This window comes from Calonectris borealis, chromosome 11 (genome assembly GCF_964195595.1).
Source record: "Calonectris borealis chromosome 11, bCalBor7.hap1.2, whole genome shotgun sequence".
Lineage (NCBI taxonomy): Eukaryota > Metazoa > Chordata > Aves > Procellariiformes > Procellariidae > Calonectris > Calonectris borealis.
Genome location: NC_134322.1, coordinates 10,774,981 through 10,796,830, shown reverse-complemented (window position 1 = coordinate 10,796,830; position 21,850 = coordinate 10,774,981). Strand labels below are relative to the sequence as shown.

Below are 21,850 nucleotides of genomic sequence, written 5' to 3'. Positions count from 1 at the left end.
CTTGGACAACAGCTTGTGTCTAATACAAAAGGGATAAGGAGACCCTCCCGTTGAGTCACGAGGTTCAGAGTAGACCCCCTTGCTTTCTAAACTCCTTCTCAGAGAGGAGTCTAGGTGCAGCTGGCTTTAGCCGTAGTCTCAGACTTGGACAATGGTTTATGCCTAAGGAGTTATGTGTTTAGTAGCAATTTAAAGTGTCTAGCAGCAATCTAAAGTTCACTTCCAGTTTTAAGGTAGGTCCTAAGATTTTGACAGCACTTAATCATTGACTGATTTAACAGTTACAAAGCAAGTTAGTCAAGTTTACTATAATTACTAAATTACAGATTATGCTTATTGTTAGTTATCTAAATCAATACACACACACACTGTAGATCCATTCACACACAAGGGCCCATAGCTAGGTAAATTAATGAAAGGCAAAGGCCTAGATAAAGATATCGGTTAAAAATTCCCCTCGAGTTAAAAAGTCCCCTCGTGAAATACTCACGTTAAATGCCTTGGCATTTCTCAGCAGGTGAAGAGTTGAGCCCCGAGAAGTGTCTCGGCCAAGGAGTGTTTCAGCCCAGGTTCTGACGGTCCTCCGAATATCACAAACTTGAGAGTTTGTGAACTCTCGGAGGCATCCCACTCGAGGGAGTCTCTAGGCACAGCCTGCTGCGATCCAGGAGAACTCAAAGGGTCTCACTTGGGACCGCTGTTTATAGGTTTGCAAGATGATTGGTTTTAGTCATCAATAAATTTCCATCTTGGCCACTATCTGAGGTGGTCTGGGGTAGTAATTATGGTATTATTCCATGGCAAACATGGTATCGTTCCACTTGAGCTATGATCCAGGTAGGGAATGCTTCAGGGTTGTCAGAGATGACGAATTATCCTCTGCTCTTGTTCTGTACCTTGATCCGGTAGCCTGGTATGATCAGTGTTGCTCCCCACCTTAGCCATGCAAGAGTGCCTGGTATGGTCAAGGGACACTCAACCACCCAACTCATTAGACAATGGCTAAAGCCTAACAGGAGTTCCTGAGATCGTAGAGGGGAAGGGGGGAAATGTACCATCACACTTTTAAGCCTGCTATCTAATTCAGTGTTTGAAGCTTTTTTACTGAGTATTATTCCAGAGTAAGCTTTACAGGAATCTCTTCCATCTTCAGTGTTTCATGAGCATTTTCCTTTTTAATTCAGGAACACAAGAAGCCATTGCAATGTGTCTGCATGTAGAGACAAAAGAAGCTGTCAATGAAACCATGTGTGATGATTCCAAGAGACCACCACCAATGACTCGTACTTGCAATATGAAGCTTTGCCCTCCGAGGTACACTGTAATAATGAAATCATACTGTGGCAAAGAAATGGTTAATATGATTTAAGTAAACATTGGCTTTCTCAGAAAGGGTTCAGATTGCAGGACTGTGGTCTTGCTTTGGGATGAAATTTCACTACTTCTGTCTTTAACAAGGTTTTGGGGTTGAGTTTCTTTTTTTGGTCTTGTTCACTCCTTTTCCACTCTTCACATCTCACTAATAAAATAGGGAACATTTTCTGAAATAAATCTCTTCTTTGTAGATATTTGCCAGATTTGGAAAAAGCCTTAACTCTTCTAGTGGTACAAGGAAAATTTTAAGGCAATTTCACAAAAAAACCAGAGAATATTTACTTTCTATCCTTACTGAATGAAAAAAAGTGAAATTATGATTTAAAGTTATTTTAATTTCATGCTTCTTTAGTAGCCCCACATAGTTCTTATGGCTTCCTATGTTTGTTTGGAGATCTTGGAAAAAGAACAAACGCGGTCCAAATCTAAGAAAACCTACCTAATTTGGTCACTTGAAAGGGCCATATGTGAAATTTTGACATATGCTATCTTATTTACCCACTTTTGATCTCTGATATCCCTGATCCTTTGCATATTGTTTTTACATGTTTGTAGAAACCTCCTCTTGCAAAATGTAGGGAAGAAGTTAACAGGAACAGGATGTTTTATAGAAAACATATACACATTTAAAGGAAGTTTTGTAAATGTAAGAAAGGTCTATTTACATATTTACATTTATAAATGTAAATACCAGGAGGTTGCCAACAGGCTGTTTTTTTTATGAGGAGCATTCTGAAAGTAAATGCTGGAGTTGAATTTGTCTGGAAATGACTCTCTTACTTTATTGTTGATAACTTCTGCATTTCCTTGTTACCTGCAAGTTTATAAATCTAGTTTATAATTTTGCATTACAGCCAAACCGAAGGGATGTTTTAGCCATCTATCAATAACTGTGCCTTCAGTTACTTTTTGCTAGGGTCGGTTTGGGTATGATTGCTCCTTCCGCCATCTGAGGCGAGTTGCTAAAACGTGGGCTTTTGGCTGTGTTGTTGGGCAGGTGGCAAAGCGGCCCCTGGAGACGCTGCTCGGCTACGTGTGGGGTTGGGATACAGACGAGAGATGTGCACTGCCAGCAGCCGGGAGGATCTGCTGTTGCTGCTGAAGATTGCAAAGACAAAAAGCCTCATTCTTTACAAGCTTGTAACCAGATTGATTGTCCCCCTGTTTGGCATGTTGAGGAATGGCAACAGGTATGGCTGGGTTACAGAAATAGTTTAAAAGTGTTCCTCTGGCTAGGTACTTGAAATTCTCTAGCTGGAATAACATGGAAGGTAGCTTCTAAACTTTGGTATATAAGTGTTTCGACTGATTTCATTAGAACAAAATAATCCAGGGTTAAAAATCCTACTTTTGACTACTATGTCAATAAGTAGTCACAGGATGAGGTGGAAAGTCCTTTTTAAAATTTCAGAAGGCTGGATACCAGTTACTCCAGACATCACCTCTCTTTCTATGCTCTGCAAACGCAATAATCTGCTTTTGGAGACATCGCTTCATTTTTTTTTCTCTCAAGGACAAGGTTTCCTAAGCTCCCACCAGATACATTAACTGATGTGAGACATAGGCAGATTGACGTGTAAGATGCATATTTTTCTTTAAGATTTCTACTGTTTAATTGCAGTCAGGTGGTGTGACTTTTGAACTTAGTAGTTAGGTTCTCATCCTCTCTAATATATTAGCTGAACATTTTAACAGAAGAATTTTCTACATGCTGCTTGCTTTTTAATTAAAAGTAGATGTCATTTTTCAAGAGACCATAATTGGGGCGGGGGGCAGCTTACAGTGTTTGTGTAAAATAAGTGTGATGGGTGAGCACAGATGTCCATGCAGGTGTACATGCTATGATTTCCTCTTCTTAGTGTTCACGTACTTGTGGAGGAGGGATTCAGACTCGCAATGTGTACTGTAAGCAGCTGTTGACGGATGGAAGTTCCCTGAAACACTCTGATGACACCTGCCAGGCACCTAAATTGCCAACTAGTAAATCATGTGCAAAAGTTGATTGTCCTCCTCAGCTAGTCGTAGGAGAATGGTCCAAGGTAAGCAGCCCCCAACAAGGGTGAACCAAAACCTTCAGCTGCAACATGAGCTCTAAAGATTTCTGCTTGGGTGAATAAGATGTTTGGAGCAATAAATTCACAGGGTAGCTGAAGGTTTCACAAGGCGTGTGCCTGGACTAAACTGTGCATAGTTACTGTGCATCCCTGCCTACAAACAGCCTGATCACATCCCCTGAGCTGTGTTTGAGTTGCTGAAGGACAGGCTGTAACTCATCGCATGCATTATACCAGACATGTTTAGCTATCAATTATTTAATAGTACGCTTCCAAAAAGCAAATCTTTGCATTATTCTGGAATATGTCCTGCTTCTTTCCCATTTAATGCAAGCTTGCCTACTACTCCCTGTTCAAAAAAGATTTATAAAAGTGAATTTAGAAGCTGCAGTTAAATGTTCATGCAATACAAACTAGGAGAGAGGGTCGAGAGACTTGACGCCAACTGGAACGCGCTGAATCGTTTCTCTTAGATACTAGATCTCGTTGCTCTGTTCTGCCATGGTTGGACATAAAGAAATACTCTCATGTTATTTTAATTGTTCCTGAGTTGCTTGCTGGAACAAATTACCTATCTTATATTCTTATTGCCTGGAAAAGTGGCGAGAGTTTAATGTCTGGATAACACAAAGATTCATATGAACTAGAACGTATGCACTCTCTCTCAGAAGAAAAAAAAAAAACAAACTAGTTTAAAATTAGCATGTGTGGATAGGGACACCAAGTTTAGTTTGACTGCATCCTTCCTTTCACAGTGCTCAGTAAGCTGCGGTGTTGGAATCCAGAGAAGGAAACTTGCCTGCCAAAACCTAACAGCAAAGGGCCAATATGTCACATTAAATGGATCAATGTGTAGTGGTCCGTCTCCTTCACTGCTTGTAAGGTCTTGTCAGATGAATGCCTGCCACAGTAAGTATGTTACTTTATGTAGTTTCTTGCTAATTTGGAATGATCTATTTATAAAGAAACATCTGTATGCGGGTTAATTCACTCATCTCCCTATACTTTCACAACATTAGTAATCTGGCATAAACTGAGTGTCATAATTACTAGACCAGTAATAACAGGATTGGTTTTAATTTTTTTCTGCCAGTCAAAAATAAAGGTTATTATCTAATGAAGTAGTTTTTGAATACACTTTAATGGTACATGCCTCTCACCCTCATACTTACCTACATTTGATCTGCTTTATCCTTTATGCTATCCTAACTGAACAAAAAAAAAAAATCCATAAATTGAGTATAAATTACAAAGGACATTAGAAAAGATAAGAATCCAGTTCTGGCTTGTCTTTTCGCTGTACATTTGCATTACACTGGACATTTCGCTTAGCATGGTGGAATTCAAAACCTGAAAATCGGTGCCAGTGATAGCTTTAGGTATAATTTCTATCTTTCCTTGTAGAAATGAGAATCCCAGTCTCATGAGCTTTGCAGGAAGTGATGATGGTACAGACACTCTTCAAAAAATCCTATTTTATTTTATATAAAATAGGATTAGTATTTTATTTTAGGACAGTATTTTATTACTGTCTATAAAAATCTTTTCTGAAAAAGCTGTCTATAGGAATTGTGCAATTTGGGCACAATCGCGTTATGATACTGATGGTAGTTACGCTAATTGCATATGTATAACACCGATGGAAATACCTTATTGATCTAGAGTATGTTCAATTACATACAGTAATTTAGAACAGGCAGTTCTAAATGCAGGTTCCTTAAGTCTGAACCTGTGCTGTCCTTCCTTTATAAAGGAGGGTATTAGTTTGTAAGTTTGGGGAGCAGGGTGCTGAAAAGAAAGGGAAAAAGGAGAGTTTTTAGTTTTGAGGTGGGGGAAAAACCAAAAGCCTTCATAAATGGTCTGGTTTTGATCACCGATCACAGAGATAGACATGTTTTGACCCAATTCATAGTGCTGTCAAGAAATAGCTACTTTATACGTTTTGAAGCTTTGCTTTAAAAATTATTCACAAAACAAAATAAGAAATAGAATAATTACTGATTCATACATAATATGAAACTTCTTTTCCTGGCCTGCATTTCAGATTAACATGCCAAAATCCTGAGGTTCGAAACTCCACTTAAGTAAAGCCCTGTGGACTTTCAGGAATGTCCTTGGCATAAGGTTTAATAAAATATTTTGAGCTGCATATCTATCTGAATTTAATTAATTGTGGATAGTTGAATGGCAGTGTAGCTGGTTTGCAAATTGCTTAGCACAGACTGATATTAAAGTTACATTGTCAGCTTCCACCACAGTGCCAAGGAAGCAGGACAGCGGACTGCAGAGGGAATGCGATTGTACTGAATGGGTGCAGATCAAAGTCATAAAAGAGAATCACTGTCCTCTCCCTTCACCTCCACAACCGTTTGGGACAAGGGAGCCCTTGCAGCTCGGATCTGCCTGGCAATCCCCCGGCTGGGCAACAGGAGGGCAGGGGAAGGCGTGAGACATGTCCATACCCATAGTTCTATTTTGGGTTTTGCAGAAGGAGCCAGGGCAGCAGCAGCAGCAAGCTTTGGATTCACAGGAACGTGCGGGAGGCATCTCCTCCTGCAGCAATAGGTTCAGGCTGCCTTGGAGGGGGAGTGAATAGAAGGCAGGAACCTACCATGGCCCTAGGATGGGCAGACAGCTAGCTACAAAGGGTGAAGAGTAGTGATGTGTGACATGCGTGCTGTTAGGGGTCCTTGCCTTTAGGAGCAGTGTTTCTGGATGTGCCTCCTCAAGATTATGCTTCTGTGGCTCAGATGAGCTCCTTCTTTTTTACTGTCTCATGACAGTGCTGAGGCTTTTTAGAATTAATCTTTTACCCCGGGACTAGTAATCGTAGCTGTTTTCTGCTTAATAAGCCCTGTTAAGTCAGAAACATTCCTGACTGCGGGCTCTGAGAAATAGGAAATAACACCAGTCTGGCCTTGCGGTCACCAGGACCTGACGCCCAGCTAAAGCTGTGGAGGACCATTGGAGGTCATAGACTCAGATGGATTTGTACCAGGTGATAATGAGGTCCAATGGCTCCAGTACCATCTAATCCTTAAGCAAGATTTACCTTGTAGAAGAAAAACTTCTCCCAAACAGTCTGTCACCTCAAGCGGCTGCAAGATTGGGTGATACTAAGGATCTAGAAAATGCATACTTATGTGACCTCATATATTTATATGACCTTATATATTTATATGGCCTGCCATCCACAACTCTGAACTCTGTTTCACTCCTAGCCTTGCTCACCAGTCACCAGTAAAAATATACACACCCTTTAGTGTTGAACTGCTAATGAGAGTTAGTGGTCTTTCTTTTTTTAAAAAATGAAATGGATGAGACTTGTTAACATATTTATAAGTATGCACTGGGTTTAATTCCATGTTGGAATAACTAGTGTAAACAGAGCACAGCCTGAAGTATTTTAATTTGTGTGTTTAAAGTTACACTTACTGTGTCTGTAAGTTGGATTTTGGAAATGGAAGATTTAATACTGGAACACTTCCCTAAAAATAAATATTTGGGGCCCAGTAACTTATTAAAAACAGGACGCTACTTCAATAATTTTAGTAAACTGAGTGCCTAAAGCAATTTATTTGTTGTACCACGTGAAATGGTTGAGGGAACCATGTATCTGGATAACGAATACGGATTTAAAAGCTGTGCAATTATGAAACCATGATATCCCCACAGGTCTGAACTCATTACCCAAAACATTGAAAATATCCATTTTGTTTTATAAGCATAAGAATGCACTCTAGGGTGTAGTTCATATAGTGTACACACTTATTGAATGCTTGAAGCATTTAGCTTTTCACCTATTTCTTCACAGCATATTTGAAGCACATGTATATAGGAGGCATGCAGTTTTTCAAATATCATTTGTGTGCCATCAGTGTAGTTGTCATTTTATTTATGTACCTACCAAGTGGAATAGTAGTAACAATTTCGGATTTAGGCATGCTGAGAAGCATTTCGATATGTGTGTCCATCTCCTGGCTCATCAACTCATTCTGTAGGCTCTGAGTTTTTTTCTCTGACACATACCAAAAGGCTGGGTCACCAAACACATTGGATTGTTTTCTAGCACCAACGCAGAGTGTTTCCCGACTCTTCCCAGCTGGCCAATTTCATCTTGCATGGAACAAACTCAGGGGGTGCGTGCCCTTGCTCCACGCCTCCTACAGCGCTTTGTTTCTCACGTACCTAGTGTTTTCTTAGGAAGACTAGTTCTACTGATCAAAGTGGGGCACAGTAGTTGCCAGCAGTGAGTCAACACAGTGGTATCCGAAACATTGCAGTCATTCTCACGTTGTCTCCCGTGTGCCTATCCATCCACTGCTGGGAAAGCCTGCCTGTGGTGGTGTTCACTCAGGCAGCTCCCTAGAAACCTTTCAGCATCCAAGCGCCTGCAGTACAACGCCGGAGGAGCTTCATAATACCCAGTGTCTCCATACCCAGTCTGCACGAAGCTTTACACAGTTATTGTCTGCTTTTGTCAATTCATCTAATTACTATATTCAACCTCTCAAAATTTTGACTTATTTCTCTCTTTCCTCCCTTCCCTCCCTACTTTCTTGGCACAACACTGAGCAACTCATCTTTCAACCCAAAGAAATTACCCTCAACCAATGATTATAGGGTGGCTTTGGTTGTTGCATGTAGTGTCTTCATTGACTGTTTCTTTCACCTCCTATGTTGCTATCAATTTAGCTTGACTCAATCAGACAACCAGCACGGCCAGCCAACAATTTAAACAACAGTCAAGGGGAGCCTTACTTTTTGGATAGATTTTGTTCTATTTAGGTCATTCTTCACTCGACAGTGCTCAAATGTGGGGAAAGTGATAATGTGTTCAAATTTTTTGATTCACTTTTTCCATTCCCGTCATGCCTAGCCTTTCTGAGGCAGCAATAGGAAATATATAGGAAATATAACCATAATAGGATTATATATATAGTATAAATTAATATATTATATAATACATCTATATATCTACCTTTACGCATGTGTGCATCATCTATGTCCTTCATATAGGTATATGTTGTCTGTATCTTTTTATTGTTAGGAGACTTGGGGAAGAGGCAATAGAATTCTTGGCTGGAGCAGGGGAATGTTATGGTTTCATGTTGTTCATATTTTCGCATTTTTGTGACTCAGATAAAAGCTCAGCATGTTGCAATCTGACTTGAACAAAGTCAGGAAAAGCTCTGTCAAGCATTCTGTGAAAAGCAGATTTTGTAAGCATGAGTGCCAATGATTAGATAGTTTTCAACGCTTTGTTTTCTTTCAGAGATTAAACCAAAGCTTCCAGAAAAGTATTCTCCTCATGGACCTCAGATTGTCAGTATTCACAGAGTCTATATTCAAACAAGACAAGAGAAGCGCATTAATTTTACCATAGGAAGCCGAGCCTACTTACTTCCAAAAACATCTGTTGTAATTAAGTGCCCTGTACGAAGGTTCCAGAAATCACTTATCCAGTGGGAGAAAGATGGACAACACTTACAAAACTCTAAAAGACTTGGCATCACTAAATCAGGCTCGCTGAAAATACACAGTCTTGAAGCTACTGATATTGGTGTGTACCGGTGTATTGCAGGCTCTGTGCATGAAACATTTGTACTCAAACTCATCGGTACTGACAACAGATTGATAGAACCACCAAATCTTAGAAAACATGCCAGTGAGACCAGTAACACAGATCACAATGAGGCCAACAGCTTTGGGGCCAAATGGCATAAAATGAGCAAAATGTGGCAAATGTGGAGTAAGAAGAATGAGCTCTATCTGGGTGACAGGCAAGTAAATGACCAGCCATTTCTGCGAAATCTTGAAACCTTTGGGAGTAATTCAGCAGACGACTTCAGCTCTCGTGAATTCAAGAACAAGCGACTGGAGGCAGCTGTTCTCCAAGGCGCCTACAGCATGGACACTGTGCAGTTTGAAGAACTGATAAGGAACATGAGTCAGCTCATTGAAACTGGAGAAGTCGATGATGACTTGGCATCCCAGGTCGTTTACCAATTAGTTGCTGAATTATCTAGGCTTCCACAACCAACTACTGAAAAATGGAAGGGGGCCCAGGATGAAAAACTTGCCTCAAAACTCACAGGCAAATCACCTAATGAATCTGAACGTTTCAGCACAAAAACTGTTGATAAGTTGATGTTTGACCAGAAGGTTCCAGTTATTATGAGGCAAAAGGAAATTCCTCGAGTTTCCTTCAACAAAACAGTAACTGTACGAATTGGAAACACGGTTTTTCTGACCAAGAATACTCATGCTGTCAACCTACTGTGTGAAATAGCTGGTATTAGTGAAGTAAAATATACTTGGACAAAAGATGGTGAGACATTAAAAGCCTCTGAGAAGTAAGTAAATATCTTCTCTTTTATTTTTGAATGACTTATTATGTCGCTATCAACTGTAAAAATCCACCCTGCTGTGCAATAATAAAACATACTGTGGTAAAAATGAGATAAGCATGAACACTGTGCCTTCCATCTTTTTATTGAGGTAATTTTTTTTTTTCTTTCAAGTGTCTGTCACGTTGTTTGGCTTTGCTAACATCCAAGTGTATGTCCATTTCCATGATGTTACATGGGACGATTGACTTTTTTTACTAGATGAAGTGTTTTGGATGTCCTAACTGTGTATTTTGTGATCTGCTGTAATCGTTTCAACTGCATCAGAAAATGAACAGATTTATACTCAAATTAAGAAAGCTATTGGATTCGTTCATATACCAAATACAGTGGAACACAAAAACTTCTGCCATGGCACAGATGAAAAGAAATCTTAGTTCTTACTCATTTTAAGGAGGGAAAATATCATTGGTACCCTCACCATCCTTCAATACAGTAAATCTTGAGGTATAACTGTAGCTGCATAACTTCAATTTAAAAAGAAAGAATGAGCTTTTATGGATTTTTTAAAAATACTTCAGAATTTACAAATATTTCTGTGCAGGCCAGTGGAATACAAAATAATAAAGAACCTTTGATTACCATAACATTTGAGAACTATACCTGAAGAACAAGTACAGCAAGTGTGTGTTATATTCAAGACTGAGCAAATACTTCATTACTGATAAATTAGAAGCTCACCTGATAATATTAACATTAACTTCGTGTGTGAGCCTCTTGGAATTATAGCTAGCTCTTGAATAACGAAAAAACCAATTCTGAAATGATAAAGCCACTTTTGGATATTTCTCAACATACTTAACTGATTAACCAACTGCCAAGAAAAACACACTTCTGCAGGGCTATCAGTTAAAGCAAAGACACCAAAACTAAGCCATTTTAAAAAGTGCAAATATTTTTGGAACCATGTAGCTCCCACTGGTTATGTTTATTTTTTGAAATACGTATAATTTCTCATTAATTTGTTGCAAGTGATACTTTCATTCTTTGGACATGATGGTGTTTTGTTTATTCACGAGTATCTGTTTGATTCCTAATGTCTACTTTCATAAATTGCCTTCATTTTAGCCCAGACGGATATTCTTGCACTTAAAGGATACATTGGCAAAGCAGGTTTCTTTCCTATTTTTTTCACAGTAAGGTTTCGTACACACAGATCCATATATATGTGTGTGTACTCAAAAGCACATTAATAGTATTACATCTGAAAAAGAACGTGAGGAGATAAATGGGCTGTTTATCTGTTGGGTTTGTAAGAGAAGGCCACGCTTGGGCCATGCGTGAGGTGGCTTGTTTTGTTGAGACACAAGTATTTTTAATACGTTTGTGTGTATCTCTTACTTTTGTGAGTGTACTCAGTGTGGGAGAAGCCAAAGCTACAGTTTTTTTGGATGCGATGAGAGTATGGCATAACTCACGTAACTTACCGCTGAGAAAGGTAACAAGGGGGAGAAGTCCAGGCTGCTGTCTTCAGCCTCTTCCCCAGCCTGTGATGCTCTCTCTCATATCTTGCCCCTCAGATGGCAGGCAAGATATTCAAGACACCTGCGGGTTTTTGGTGGAAGACGTTAGCTTTAATGATGATAATATTAAAAAAAAAAACAACAAACAACCCTGCAGTAATTTGGAAGTCAAATTAGACTGTACATTTGTGAATTCCCCAATCCTGCTGAAAACCAAGCTTGCTCTGGAGAGATGGATTTCTTGCCAAGCCTAATACTTCTAATTGTGGTAGTCTGATTTATTCATGCTGTTGTTCCCAAGGGATTCTGGTTTGTAGTAGCAAACTCGCTGTCCCAAAGGGCTGAAGAATCTTCCGTGTATGTATCGCTTAGCGCTCCCCTTTTGTTGCTAAAGAGGAGGCAGAACTGTAACTGCATGCACTGGTCTAGAATGGTAACTCCTAAAAAGGAGTTTTGCTGCTGTGACTCTCGCAAGAAGATTCAGCTGGGTTTGTCCCAGGGTAGTAACCCTTGTGTCTCCTTGAATATTCTGCAGGGTGATCCTGGACACCGTTGGAAAAGTGCAGATTCAGAATCCCACTCAAAAAGAACTTGGTACATATGGTTGCCTGGTTGTTAATGACTTTGGTTTTGATATGGAGACATCATTGCTATTGCGTGCAGGTAAGACTTCTAGCATCCACAGAATCGGGCATGTATTTTTTTTAATATATATATATAAGCACCCATCCCCACTCCAATGTGAAATAGTTTCTTTTGTTGGCAATCCATGAAACTCTGCCTGAGTTAACAGGTAAGATGGTCTTGTTGCTCTAAAACCACAACAGGTGTGAACTGAGTCTGCTTGTATCTATCCCACCTGTATTTTCTGGCTGCTGCTTTGCAAACTGAATCCTGTTCCAAACATGATGAATTTAAATACAGGATCTATATTTAAAAGTCAAATAAAGCTTTTAAAACTGACTATCCCTTTAATTTCAAAGAGATTCCTGTCATCTTGTCCTCTGTGTTAAATGTTACAAACCTGGAAGCCAGCAGTCTCTCAGCAGTTGTTGGAGGTACAATCGTGGCAAGAATTGGAGCAAATATTATGGTTGAATGTCCAGTGAAAGGTAAGCAAGGACTCCTCTGAAATTCCCTGTAATGTTGGAATCAGAAGTTTACCTCACACCTTGAAAAAATTACCGGTGAAGGCAGAAAATCATTGATTGTTAGTCATTTTTTACTAGGCACGTCACCCACACCAGTCCTATTTCTTTTCTGTCTGTCACTTTAATTCACACACACATGTATACATTCAAACAGTTTCCTTTAAAAGTCCTTTTCTTTCCATGAAGTGGTCTGAGGCTCCACTACAGAGCTTAAAGCCCACCAGAGTAAATGACTATTGTGCTGCAATAGCAAGCATGGCCAGCTGACTTGCTCATCAGAGAACTTTCCTTATCCCTGCTTGAGATGCACATATGTCTAGACTATTTGTGAAAACCGAAAATGAAATCTCCAGCCATAGCTTAATAGAACTTTAAACCTGACAGTGAAGTAAACTTACCTTTTAGAGCCATCAGTCTGCAGCTGCAGTAAGGAAACAAAGAAAAGGGCCGAGCCATGAGAGCATATAGATATTTTCTAGCTCAACATCTGTGGAGCAGCATTAATGTTGATCAGAAGCTGCATGCATTAAGCAGTTCACTGCTTCATTTTATTTTCTAGTCCTTTGTTGGAAAGGTAGATATTTTCTTCTTAATCTCATTACTATCTGTTAAGTTTAAATTGTAAGATTTAACTCACAGCAGCAATATTCTGTCAAATATTTAATAAGCTAAGGTCAGCCTTTTGTGCCTTGTTGAAGGTGATGTATGAAACTGCTAATAACAATGAACATTGCAACGGAGTGCAAAGAGAGTCTTCAGAGAAGTCAGTGTGCCGTTCACATTCGTATTGCTGGGGCAGCGCATATCAGAAAGCATGTTGATTCTGAACCAGAGTAGCGATCGAAATATATATATCTACACAAATAGTTCTGCATACAATAGTGGCGCCAGGCTGACATATATTAGGACATGTGGCTCTGCTATTCACTGTTGTACCAAGGCTAATTCTTTGATGAAGTAATATTTTCCAACTATAGTTTGGCAACTCTATGTATAACTGACCTACATCTCAAATTCAGCAGAGAGTTAATGTCACACTGTTAATATTAGTATTGTTAGGATGGGTAAGCAGTTAGCAATTTAAATATAAATTAATATTTTCACATGGGACTGTAGATTTCCAAATGCTTTAGAATTGTGTATATTCGTGAGCCAAACTTTAGTTATGCTAAGACACCAGTGTTGACTTAAAAAATGATTTATCTAATTGCTTTATTTCCTGTCATTGCCAAGGAAGTAAGTATTACTGTTTGTGAATAAAATAGAGCTTGCATGTCTTAAAATGTCACTAAGCCTAGAAGCAGAAAAACTTATGAAATGATGTAAGCAGAGTTTTTCTGATCTCCTTTCCTTAAGGCAAAGTAATAAACCACTGACTGTAGAAGACTGAACTTAATAGCACTTTATGTTAATATGTTTGTCTAATAGGTGGGACCCAAAAATATGTCCATTTGCAGTGTAGTAGGATGAGAACTTTGTTGTGAATGCTGATAAAACCTTATGTGAATTATCAGACAAGCAACAGTTTGAATCAGAAAAAATACTAACATTTCTATGCACTCTAAAAGTTCTGTGCCTACAGTCAATGTGAGTCTGCAAGAGTCCTTTTCTCATCATCAGACATGTCAAGCAGATACATCTGACCGATTGGACTCTAGCTAGCCCACAAAATAGTTCTCCATAAGAACCATCTAATGAATAAGGTGTCTGTGTGTGTGAAGAATATTAGTGCCATGCCACTAGCAGAATTCTTAAATTACTTTTAAATTTCTTGGCTGCAATGATTTCTGAGCTTTTTTTTTCTGTAGGCTGGATAACCTATACTTTTTTATAGTTGTTCAAACCATAGTTTTCTCTGTGAGTAGGTCTGCATATTGAGTTCTACATTTTGTGTCTACCAGTGTAAGGTCTATTCAGGAATTTTCTTTCTGAAACACATATAAAAATTATGCACATATGCAAAATGGTAAATTAATGGCTCGTTTAGGAGAGAATATCATGCCAGAAAGCAGAACTTCAGCTGGAAGTAGGAGCAGCCTACCCAACAATCTGACAAAGACAGTTGTGAAAAGTAGAGAGGAGGTGACGCTGTAAGGAAAGTTACACTTCCCAACTTCCTCTGCTGGCTGGCTAATGGCTGTACAATACAGCCTTTAATTATTCAAGGCCTGAAGAGAACCAAGTATATTCCACTTAAGGGGCTCTGGGTTCATTAGGCCATGTTACACAGGACAGCTCTTGTTTGATGGTTTTAATGGAAAGGATGTGAAGTTTAATATTACATACCGTGTTAGCCAGCTGACTACAGTTTTTTCTTTTTTCATTGTTACGGTTTTGGTTCTTTTTGTCCTTTGAAAGTCTTTCTTGCACACTCCAAAAATCACATTCAGATTAAAGAAAACTTTGAAATCCTCAAGTGTATCCTAATAAATAGAAGAACATCAAGGAATAGATTAAGAAAAGCTAGCTAAACTGCTGAAGCTAATAGTATTGATTTCTTTTCTCTTTTTAATTTATAACAAAACTATTTTTCCACTAATTATAATAAACTCACTTTTATAGCTCCCACACGAGCATATGCTAAAAGATATTCATAACGTTCTGGACAGATTCATATTCCATTCTTACAGCCAAGAGCTTTTCAATCAACACACATGGTATAAATATCAATACTGATTGCTCCAAATTACTCTTGGATAACATTTATTGTATTTGCAGAAAAGATCGTCTTGTGATTATTACTAAAATAAACTAAAACTGTCAGACTCCATTTAATGTGAAACCTTGAAAGTTCTCAGTTGAAGTAAAATAGGGGGAAAAAAGTAAAACTATGTCTAAAATGTGCATTGTCTGCCACCTGCTGGTGAGAGTGTGGAAGGGAAACATACTGAGTTGAGGTTGTTTATACTATGTACATCATATTGCATCTCTGAAATATCTTGGCACAGAGGCTTTTAAAAGTAGAAACTCCATCTTCATCCAAATTCTGCATTCCTATGAATATTTTTTGGCTCTCTAAGAATAACATATTGATAAAAAAATTGTGAGAAATACACAAAACCTGTTGAATCAGGGTCATCTTTCTGCACGTACGTTTTACAAAGGTGGACCAGCTACTTGCTGTCAGTATTGGAATTTGAAACAGGTCCAGATAAATCAAGAATTTGATTTTCCATCTGTTCCTTCATTTACCCACGCTATTCCAAATGTAACTTTGATGCTGTTCTTTGTCTTCTATGCTTAACCCCCCAGAAGATATCTCAGTGAAGAAAAATAGCAATTTAATACATAGGATTCTGGCTCTTCATTTCTTTTAGTTTTTTTTCTTATAGTTTTTTTTTTTACTATTACTAAGATTTCAGTAATGGATTTCAAAGGTTTAAAGGGGTAAGTACAGATTTATTTTATGATGAAGGAATGACAGTGTTTATAATTAGTATAATAAAAGGAAAATCTTTTGATCTTATGCTTCTTTTTACTATAAATGCTACATTAGAGTTTTTGTTTGGATCAGGCATAAGTGGGAAGGACTGAAGGACTTACTTAAAAATCTTAATTGTGCTTTGCTTTGTGTCTTGCAACGGTCTGGGAACCTGAAAACTGAATCCCTTTGGATATAACTAAACTGAAAGCTGTGTCTGGGGACTATACCTATTACTTTCCAAATACTAATGGGCGGTAAGTCCAAGGGTCCAGGCAAGATTCCCGAGCAGTCCAAAGCAACCCTCATCCAAACGCACATCAGGTGCGTTTTGGGACCTCAGCACCAACTATGTCTTTTTACAAGCACATTCGTGATGCCCTCCACTACTTGCTAATGTAGATATAGCCTATAGAGTTCGTGGGGGGAAAAAAACATTAATTGGAATGTTTTACAGCATTGTTTTTTTTAGAGTGTGCTTCTCCCTTTCTTAAGCTTCCCTTATTTGGGCAGGGGTTTCCTTCAGATTCCTAATTCAGGAAGGTTTAAGATGGATTGTGTTAGAGGAAGGTAAAATTTCAAAAATCTATTAGAGTTCTTGGAATGCTCAGCAAGCATGTGGGTATTCCCTTGATACTTCCTACTTCAATTTGTAAAATGCTGTCAAGAAGTTCCCTAGGCAGAGTTTAACAAATTCTTATAGTGTCAAAGAAGAGGTTAGCTCGTTGGTTAGTACCCAATTAAATGATCGGAAGGAACAAGTGGCCAAATTTTACAGTGGGGAGAGATTACCAGTAGGGTGCCCCAATATTCTGTTCTGGGATTTGTGATGGTCAACATTTTTATAAAAGTTCTGAAAAAGAATGTGAACAGTTAGTTGACTAAAGCTGTGAAGGATCAAGATTTATAGAGGCTAATCAGATCTAAAACTCTCTGCAAAGAGTTGCAGCAGCATCACACAAATAATGTTTAATAGCTAAATGAAGCTAAAGGATGTTCAGAATTGATATTTGCAGAATTAATGTACGTATAGAACAAATAACCTTAAATATAGGCATGTGCACATGGCTGTACCTGAATGACTGCCACAAATAAGAAAAAGATTTGTGGAGTCATGCTGGTTAGTTCTGTGGGAACACCAGCACGCTCCCTGGGTGGTGTCCTTAAAGGCAAATCAAAACTAATGGCAGAGGAATGGACAAAAGAATAGAAAATATAAATTAGCCATTGCTTAAAGCTGTGGTGAATCCTGGCCTGTATTAGGAATAGTGTGGCCAGCAGGAGCAGGGAGGTGATCGTGCCCCTGTACTCGGCACTGGTGAGGCCGCACCTGGAATCCTGTGTTCAGTTTTGGGCCCCTCACTACAAGAAGGACATGGAGGTGCTGGAGCGCGTCCAGAGGAGGGCAACGAAGCTGGTGAAGGGCCTGGAGCACAAGTCTTATGAGGAGCGGCTGAGGGAACTGGGGTTGTTTAGTCTGGAGAAGAGGAGGCTGAGGGGAGACCTCATCGCGCTCTACAACTACCTGAAAGGAGGTTGTAGTGAGGTGGGGTTTGGTCTCTTCTCCCAAGTAACTAGCGACAGGACAAGAGGAAATGGCCTCAAGTTGCGCCAAGGGAGGTTTAGATTGGACATTAGGAGAAATTTCTTTACTGAAAGAGTGGTCAGGCCTTGGAACAGGCTGCCCAGGGACGTGGTTGAGTCACCATCCCTGGAAGTATTTAAAAGACGTGTAGATGAGGCGCTTAGGGACATGGTTTAGTGGACATGGTGTGTTGGGTTGACGGTTGGACACGATGATCTTAGAGGTCTTTTCCAACCTGTATGATTCTATGATTCTATGAATCCTGTCTGCAGCTTGCTAATCTCATCTTGAAAGGGATGTAGTAGTACTGGAAAAGGTAGAGAGAAGAGCAATATTAGAGGAAACAAGCATGATGGTCTAAGTGCTATCTCTGGTTCTGGAAGCTAGGAAGATATACCAAGGAAGGGTCATTCAATAAATGCCATGATTTTAGTACTCTTTGCCTACACATCCCCAGGTGCCCATCACTGACACAAAGTGCTGAGTTAAGTGGACTTCAGGTCTGGCTAAGAATGGCAATTCCTGTGGGGTTCTTTAATTTCTGATAAAGTTGTATTTTCCAAGTCCCTGAATAGGTATCTACTTTATGACCATAAATGTCTGGGTCCTTGGTGATATAGCATGGCTATTCAGTAAAGTGAAAGTACAATTACTAACCAGTTGGGCAAAACAGTCTCTGATAATGGTGCTGAATTGTAGAATTGCCCTAACACACACCAAGTCTTTGTTGGAGATTGACTACAGAATTCAGTCTAGCAGTCATTTCTGAGTTCATACTTAACTCAGATCCTCTTCTTTAGTTGCCTAAATATAGTTGCCTTATTTTAAATGCCTGATTTTGAAAAAGATTAGCCTTAAACTTCTGCAGCTGGAAAAAAGATCGAGTTGTCTTTGAGCTGACAGCCAGAGAACTAAACAGGACCTGACAGGACTGTAGCAAGGGTGGGGTGGGAAGGGGTCTTGCTTCAGGAACCCCTCTAAGGAGGTCACCAGATGTCAGTAAGTATATCTAAATCCTGCCAAATGTTGCTACCACCTAGGAAGAGTGGCTGTTGCATGGCTGGTAGGAAGAAGCAGAGGTCATAGCTTTGAAAGCTTGTGAGAGAAAGGGGCAGTGTCAGAGGGCAGGTTGGAGGATCATACCAAGTGCCAAAATATCTCACACTGGCTCTCTGTCTGTTATTCTCGGTGAAGTTGGCAAGATTCATGCAGGTAATTTCAGTAGCAGCATGGTTTAGGCTTTTTAGGGTTCGCTGTAAGTTGATTGCTCAAGCATAATTCAGATGAATAGAAAGGCAGTTTGTGACTTCCTCTGGAGAAAATATGAAGATGTATCAATCAAAGAAATTGCATTGTAAGTTATGCTAAATCCACTGTAGGTGTTAGTAAGTGTAGAATAAATAATAATCAGATGACATTCATTGTGTATATTACCGACCCAGAATCGTTTCCTCTGAAAGATGACACGCGAATTTAGCCTCTAAAGTTAGGTAAACTTTTAGCGAAGTGCAGCAAAATGTGATTTGTGCCAGCACAGTCCTGCCTTGCTGTTGAATGGGAAATACAGAATACTTTATGAGATTCTACATAGCTGGGGGAAAAATTTCTGAAGACATATCCAATGTTTTAGAGCAACTAGTTAGTAGGCCAAGTTTTTTATGGTGTGTAATATTTCATAGGGCTTTCAAGGTTGGAGGAAATTTGTTTTTGAACACTGAATATTTTAAGGGCACCCTATAGTGTGGATTCTTTTTTTTTTTTTTCTTTTTTTAAACACATGTTTCACAGTCCCATCCGGAGCTGGAGTTTTTTTTCCATAACATTTGCTGTCCCAAGGCCACTCACACTGGAAAATGACTTTTTTCATGGAACGTTGAGTATTTTAGTGGAAAATAACCTGTGTTGAGGTCAGAAAAATAGATTAAACTAATTTAAAAGTTTTATAGCCGCTTAGGTCTATAGTAGAAATTTTTAACATCAGAGGATTTAAATCCATTGCAAGAGTAAGATTCTAATTTTTAAGATTTTTCTAAGACTAAGAAGGCCCAAATTCAGGAATGTGTCTTTGTTCATGAAGGACAATTACAGCCATTCTAATTTTAAGCATGTGTTTAATTGCGTTCCCTAATAGGAATGGATTTAGTCCTATGCTTAAGTGCTTTCCTGATTTGGAGCCATAGGATATGATTGTTTGATTCTGCTACTAGCTGATGTCAGTGATGGATGTCCCATTTGAATCACTGGGATCTAAATTGCACGCAGGGATTCTGAACCTTTGGCAGTTCGGGTGAGTCGATACCTTTGGGCTCATCCTCAGCTGCATCTGCGTGGAGGTGAGGTATGAAGGAAACAAAGGCGGCTACAGGCCATCTCTTACCTCTTCCCTTTTTTGTACTGGCTGGGGATCAAACCAGGAATTCTTCAGCTTGAAATTCATATTTTCTTGAATGTAGACAGGGAATGACTTCCTTCCAGGATTACAGACTGGAAGATTTACTTTTTTCCTGAAGAGAAGGTCTAGAAAATGATTCCCAGAATGATTTGGTGTCTTCTGATGGATACAGAAAGGCAGCCATTCTGTAGAAGAGGCTTATGTAGATGTGTTAAGTTTGGACAGTAAGGTGAAAGGAAAGAAACATTTTAAAACTGTCCAGGGAAGGACAAATGACAACAGTAGAAACTTCTTTGAGTCAGAAGAGGGCAGAAAATTACAGCAGTGAGGAGGAAATATTTTTAAAATTCAATGTAATTAACTTTTAAATATCTCTGTTAATAGTCTTCTCGCTACAATTCAGTAATGGAAAAGGCTCTTGAAGACAGTGTGAATGTTATTTTTGTCCATTGAAGGTCCCTATGTAAATCAACCTTTATGTAAAGAAGAGTCAAGCATCTGCAGTAAAATTGCATCTTGTACACAGGACGAACTCCTCCATGAAGTCCTACAAATACATCCCAAAGTTTAAGTATAATTTCAGCTCTGTTCAGTTTGTCACCTTTAAGAAAAAAAAAGAGAAAAAAACCACCAATACCTGGTGGTTTGGCTTATTTTTACTTAGTTAGTTTCTCCTTGGATAAGAAAACAGTACTTAAAGTTTTATTTACATGAATACTAAAGGATAAAGCAGAGCTTTTAGGACTTACTTATTTGCCTAGGAAAAAAGGAGCTTTTCTTGCATTTTGATGGTATGCTTGAACTCTGTCCTGCAGTTTCTGTGTAGGAAAATCAGTGCTTTTCACAGTGCTACTGTAAGAGTCTTGTCATGAGGAATGTGGGAATTGTACACTTTGCTTTCTCACAAGAGCTGATAAATGAGATGTAACTCAGCATGCAGTGAGAAGGGAAGAAAAATCTTATCTCAGGAGTAGTAAATACTAAAGGAATAAATAGTAAAGGAAATTTCTAAAGGAAAAGCATCGAAAATCTGCATGATGGAAGCTTTTTCACCTGAAATGTATAAGTAGTGACTGCATGCTGGGGTTGTGCTATGTGCTGTGTTATGAGAAGGAGTTTTATGCAAAGCACTGTTAAGCACAGAGACTATTAAAAAGGTAAATGCACATCTAGAACTAGTTTTTTTTTAATATCCTCCAACAGTAAGAGTTTCTCCTGATAGGAATTCCAGAAATGACAGTATGCACAAGAACTCAGTGTCTCTCATGAGAGTTATGGCAGAAAAGGATTTTTCACTGGCAATATGAACATACAGATAAACTAAGCTGTCCAGACGAGATTGAAATGTACACACTGCTTTGCTGAAGAATGCAAAGCAGCTGGACTATAAGGGATGTCTTCCTCTCCTGCTTTATTTCTTTAATCCATTTATAGGGTGTCTATCAGCAGATGGGATAGCACCACACAATAGAACTTTTTCGTGGCCAGATTCTCTACTGCATCTCTCTGGATGCACAACTCCGAAAGCATTATATCACATTTGTGCTCGCCAGTTTTGGGTTCCCCTGAAAGGCAGGGTTAGAGACCCCTGATTTCTAGCATACGGCTATGTCCTGACTGCAGAGTGTGCAGTCCTGCCCCCTCTCCTCTCCTGCCTCCTCTCCTCCCTTCATGCTATACTCCAGCCTGTAATAGGTCCCTGAACTCTTCTCTGAAAGGTGTCTTTCCTTTTTTCCTTAGCTCAGGGCTCAAACTGAGGATTTGCCTTAATACTCTTAATGGCAACCTAACCAAAAGCCCATGAAAAAGGACACAGAAGGAGCTTGATTGCAAATACCAGTTGTTCTTAAGCAGGTGGTCCAGTATCTCCCAGGCACACTCTCAGACAGTGAATTTGTTTCCGCATAATACAAAAAGGTTGGGGAAAGAAAAGGAACCATGAAATGCAAAAACTTGAAGGGTCCTCAAAATGAAGAGGCTAGCTCAGAGGGACTCAGCAT

The 21,850-nt window shown here is 39.2% G+C and overlaps 1 protein-coding gene across 1 annotated transcript in view; it reads left to right on the top strand.

Moving 5' to 3' along the window:
* Positions 1 to 21,850, top strand: part of ADAMTSL3 (ADAMTS like 3) — a 187,909-nt gene that overhangs the window by 149,240 nt on the left and 16,819 nt on the right. Inside the window, exons 16-22 of the mRNA XM_075159955.1 lie at positions 1,185 to 1,314; positions 2,372 to 2,564; positions 3,234 to 3,413; positions 4,184 to 4,337; positions 8,704 to 9,784; positions 11,837 to 11,964; positions 12,285 to 12,413. Of these exons, the coding sequence (XP_075016056.1) occupies positions 1,185 to 1,314; positions 2,372 to 2,564; positions 3,234 to 3,413; positions 4,184 to 4,337; positions 8,704 to 9,784; positions 11,837 to 11,964; positions 12,285 to 12,413 (1,995 nt within the window). The remainder of the gene's footprint in view (positions 1 to 1,184; positions 1,315 to 2,371; positions 2,565 to 3,233; positions 3,414 to 4,183; positions 4,338 to 8,703; positions 9,785 to 11,836; positions 11,965 to 12,284; positions 12,414 to 21,850) is intronic.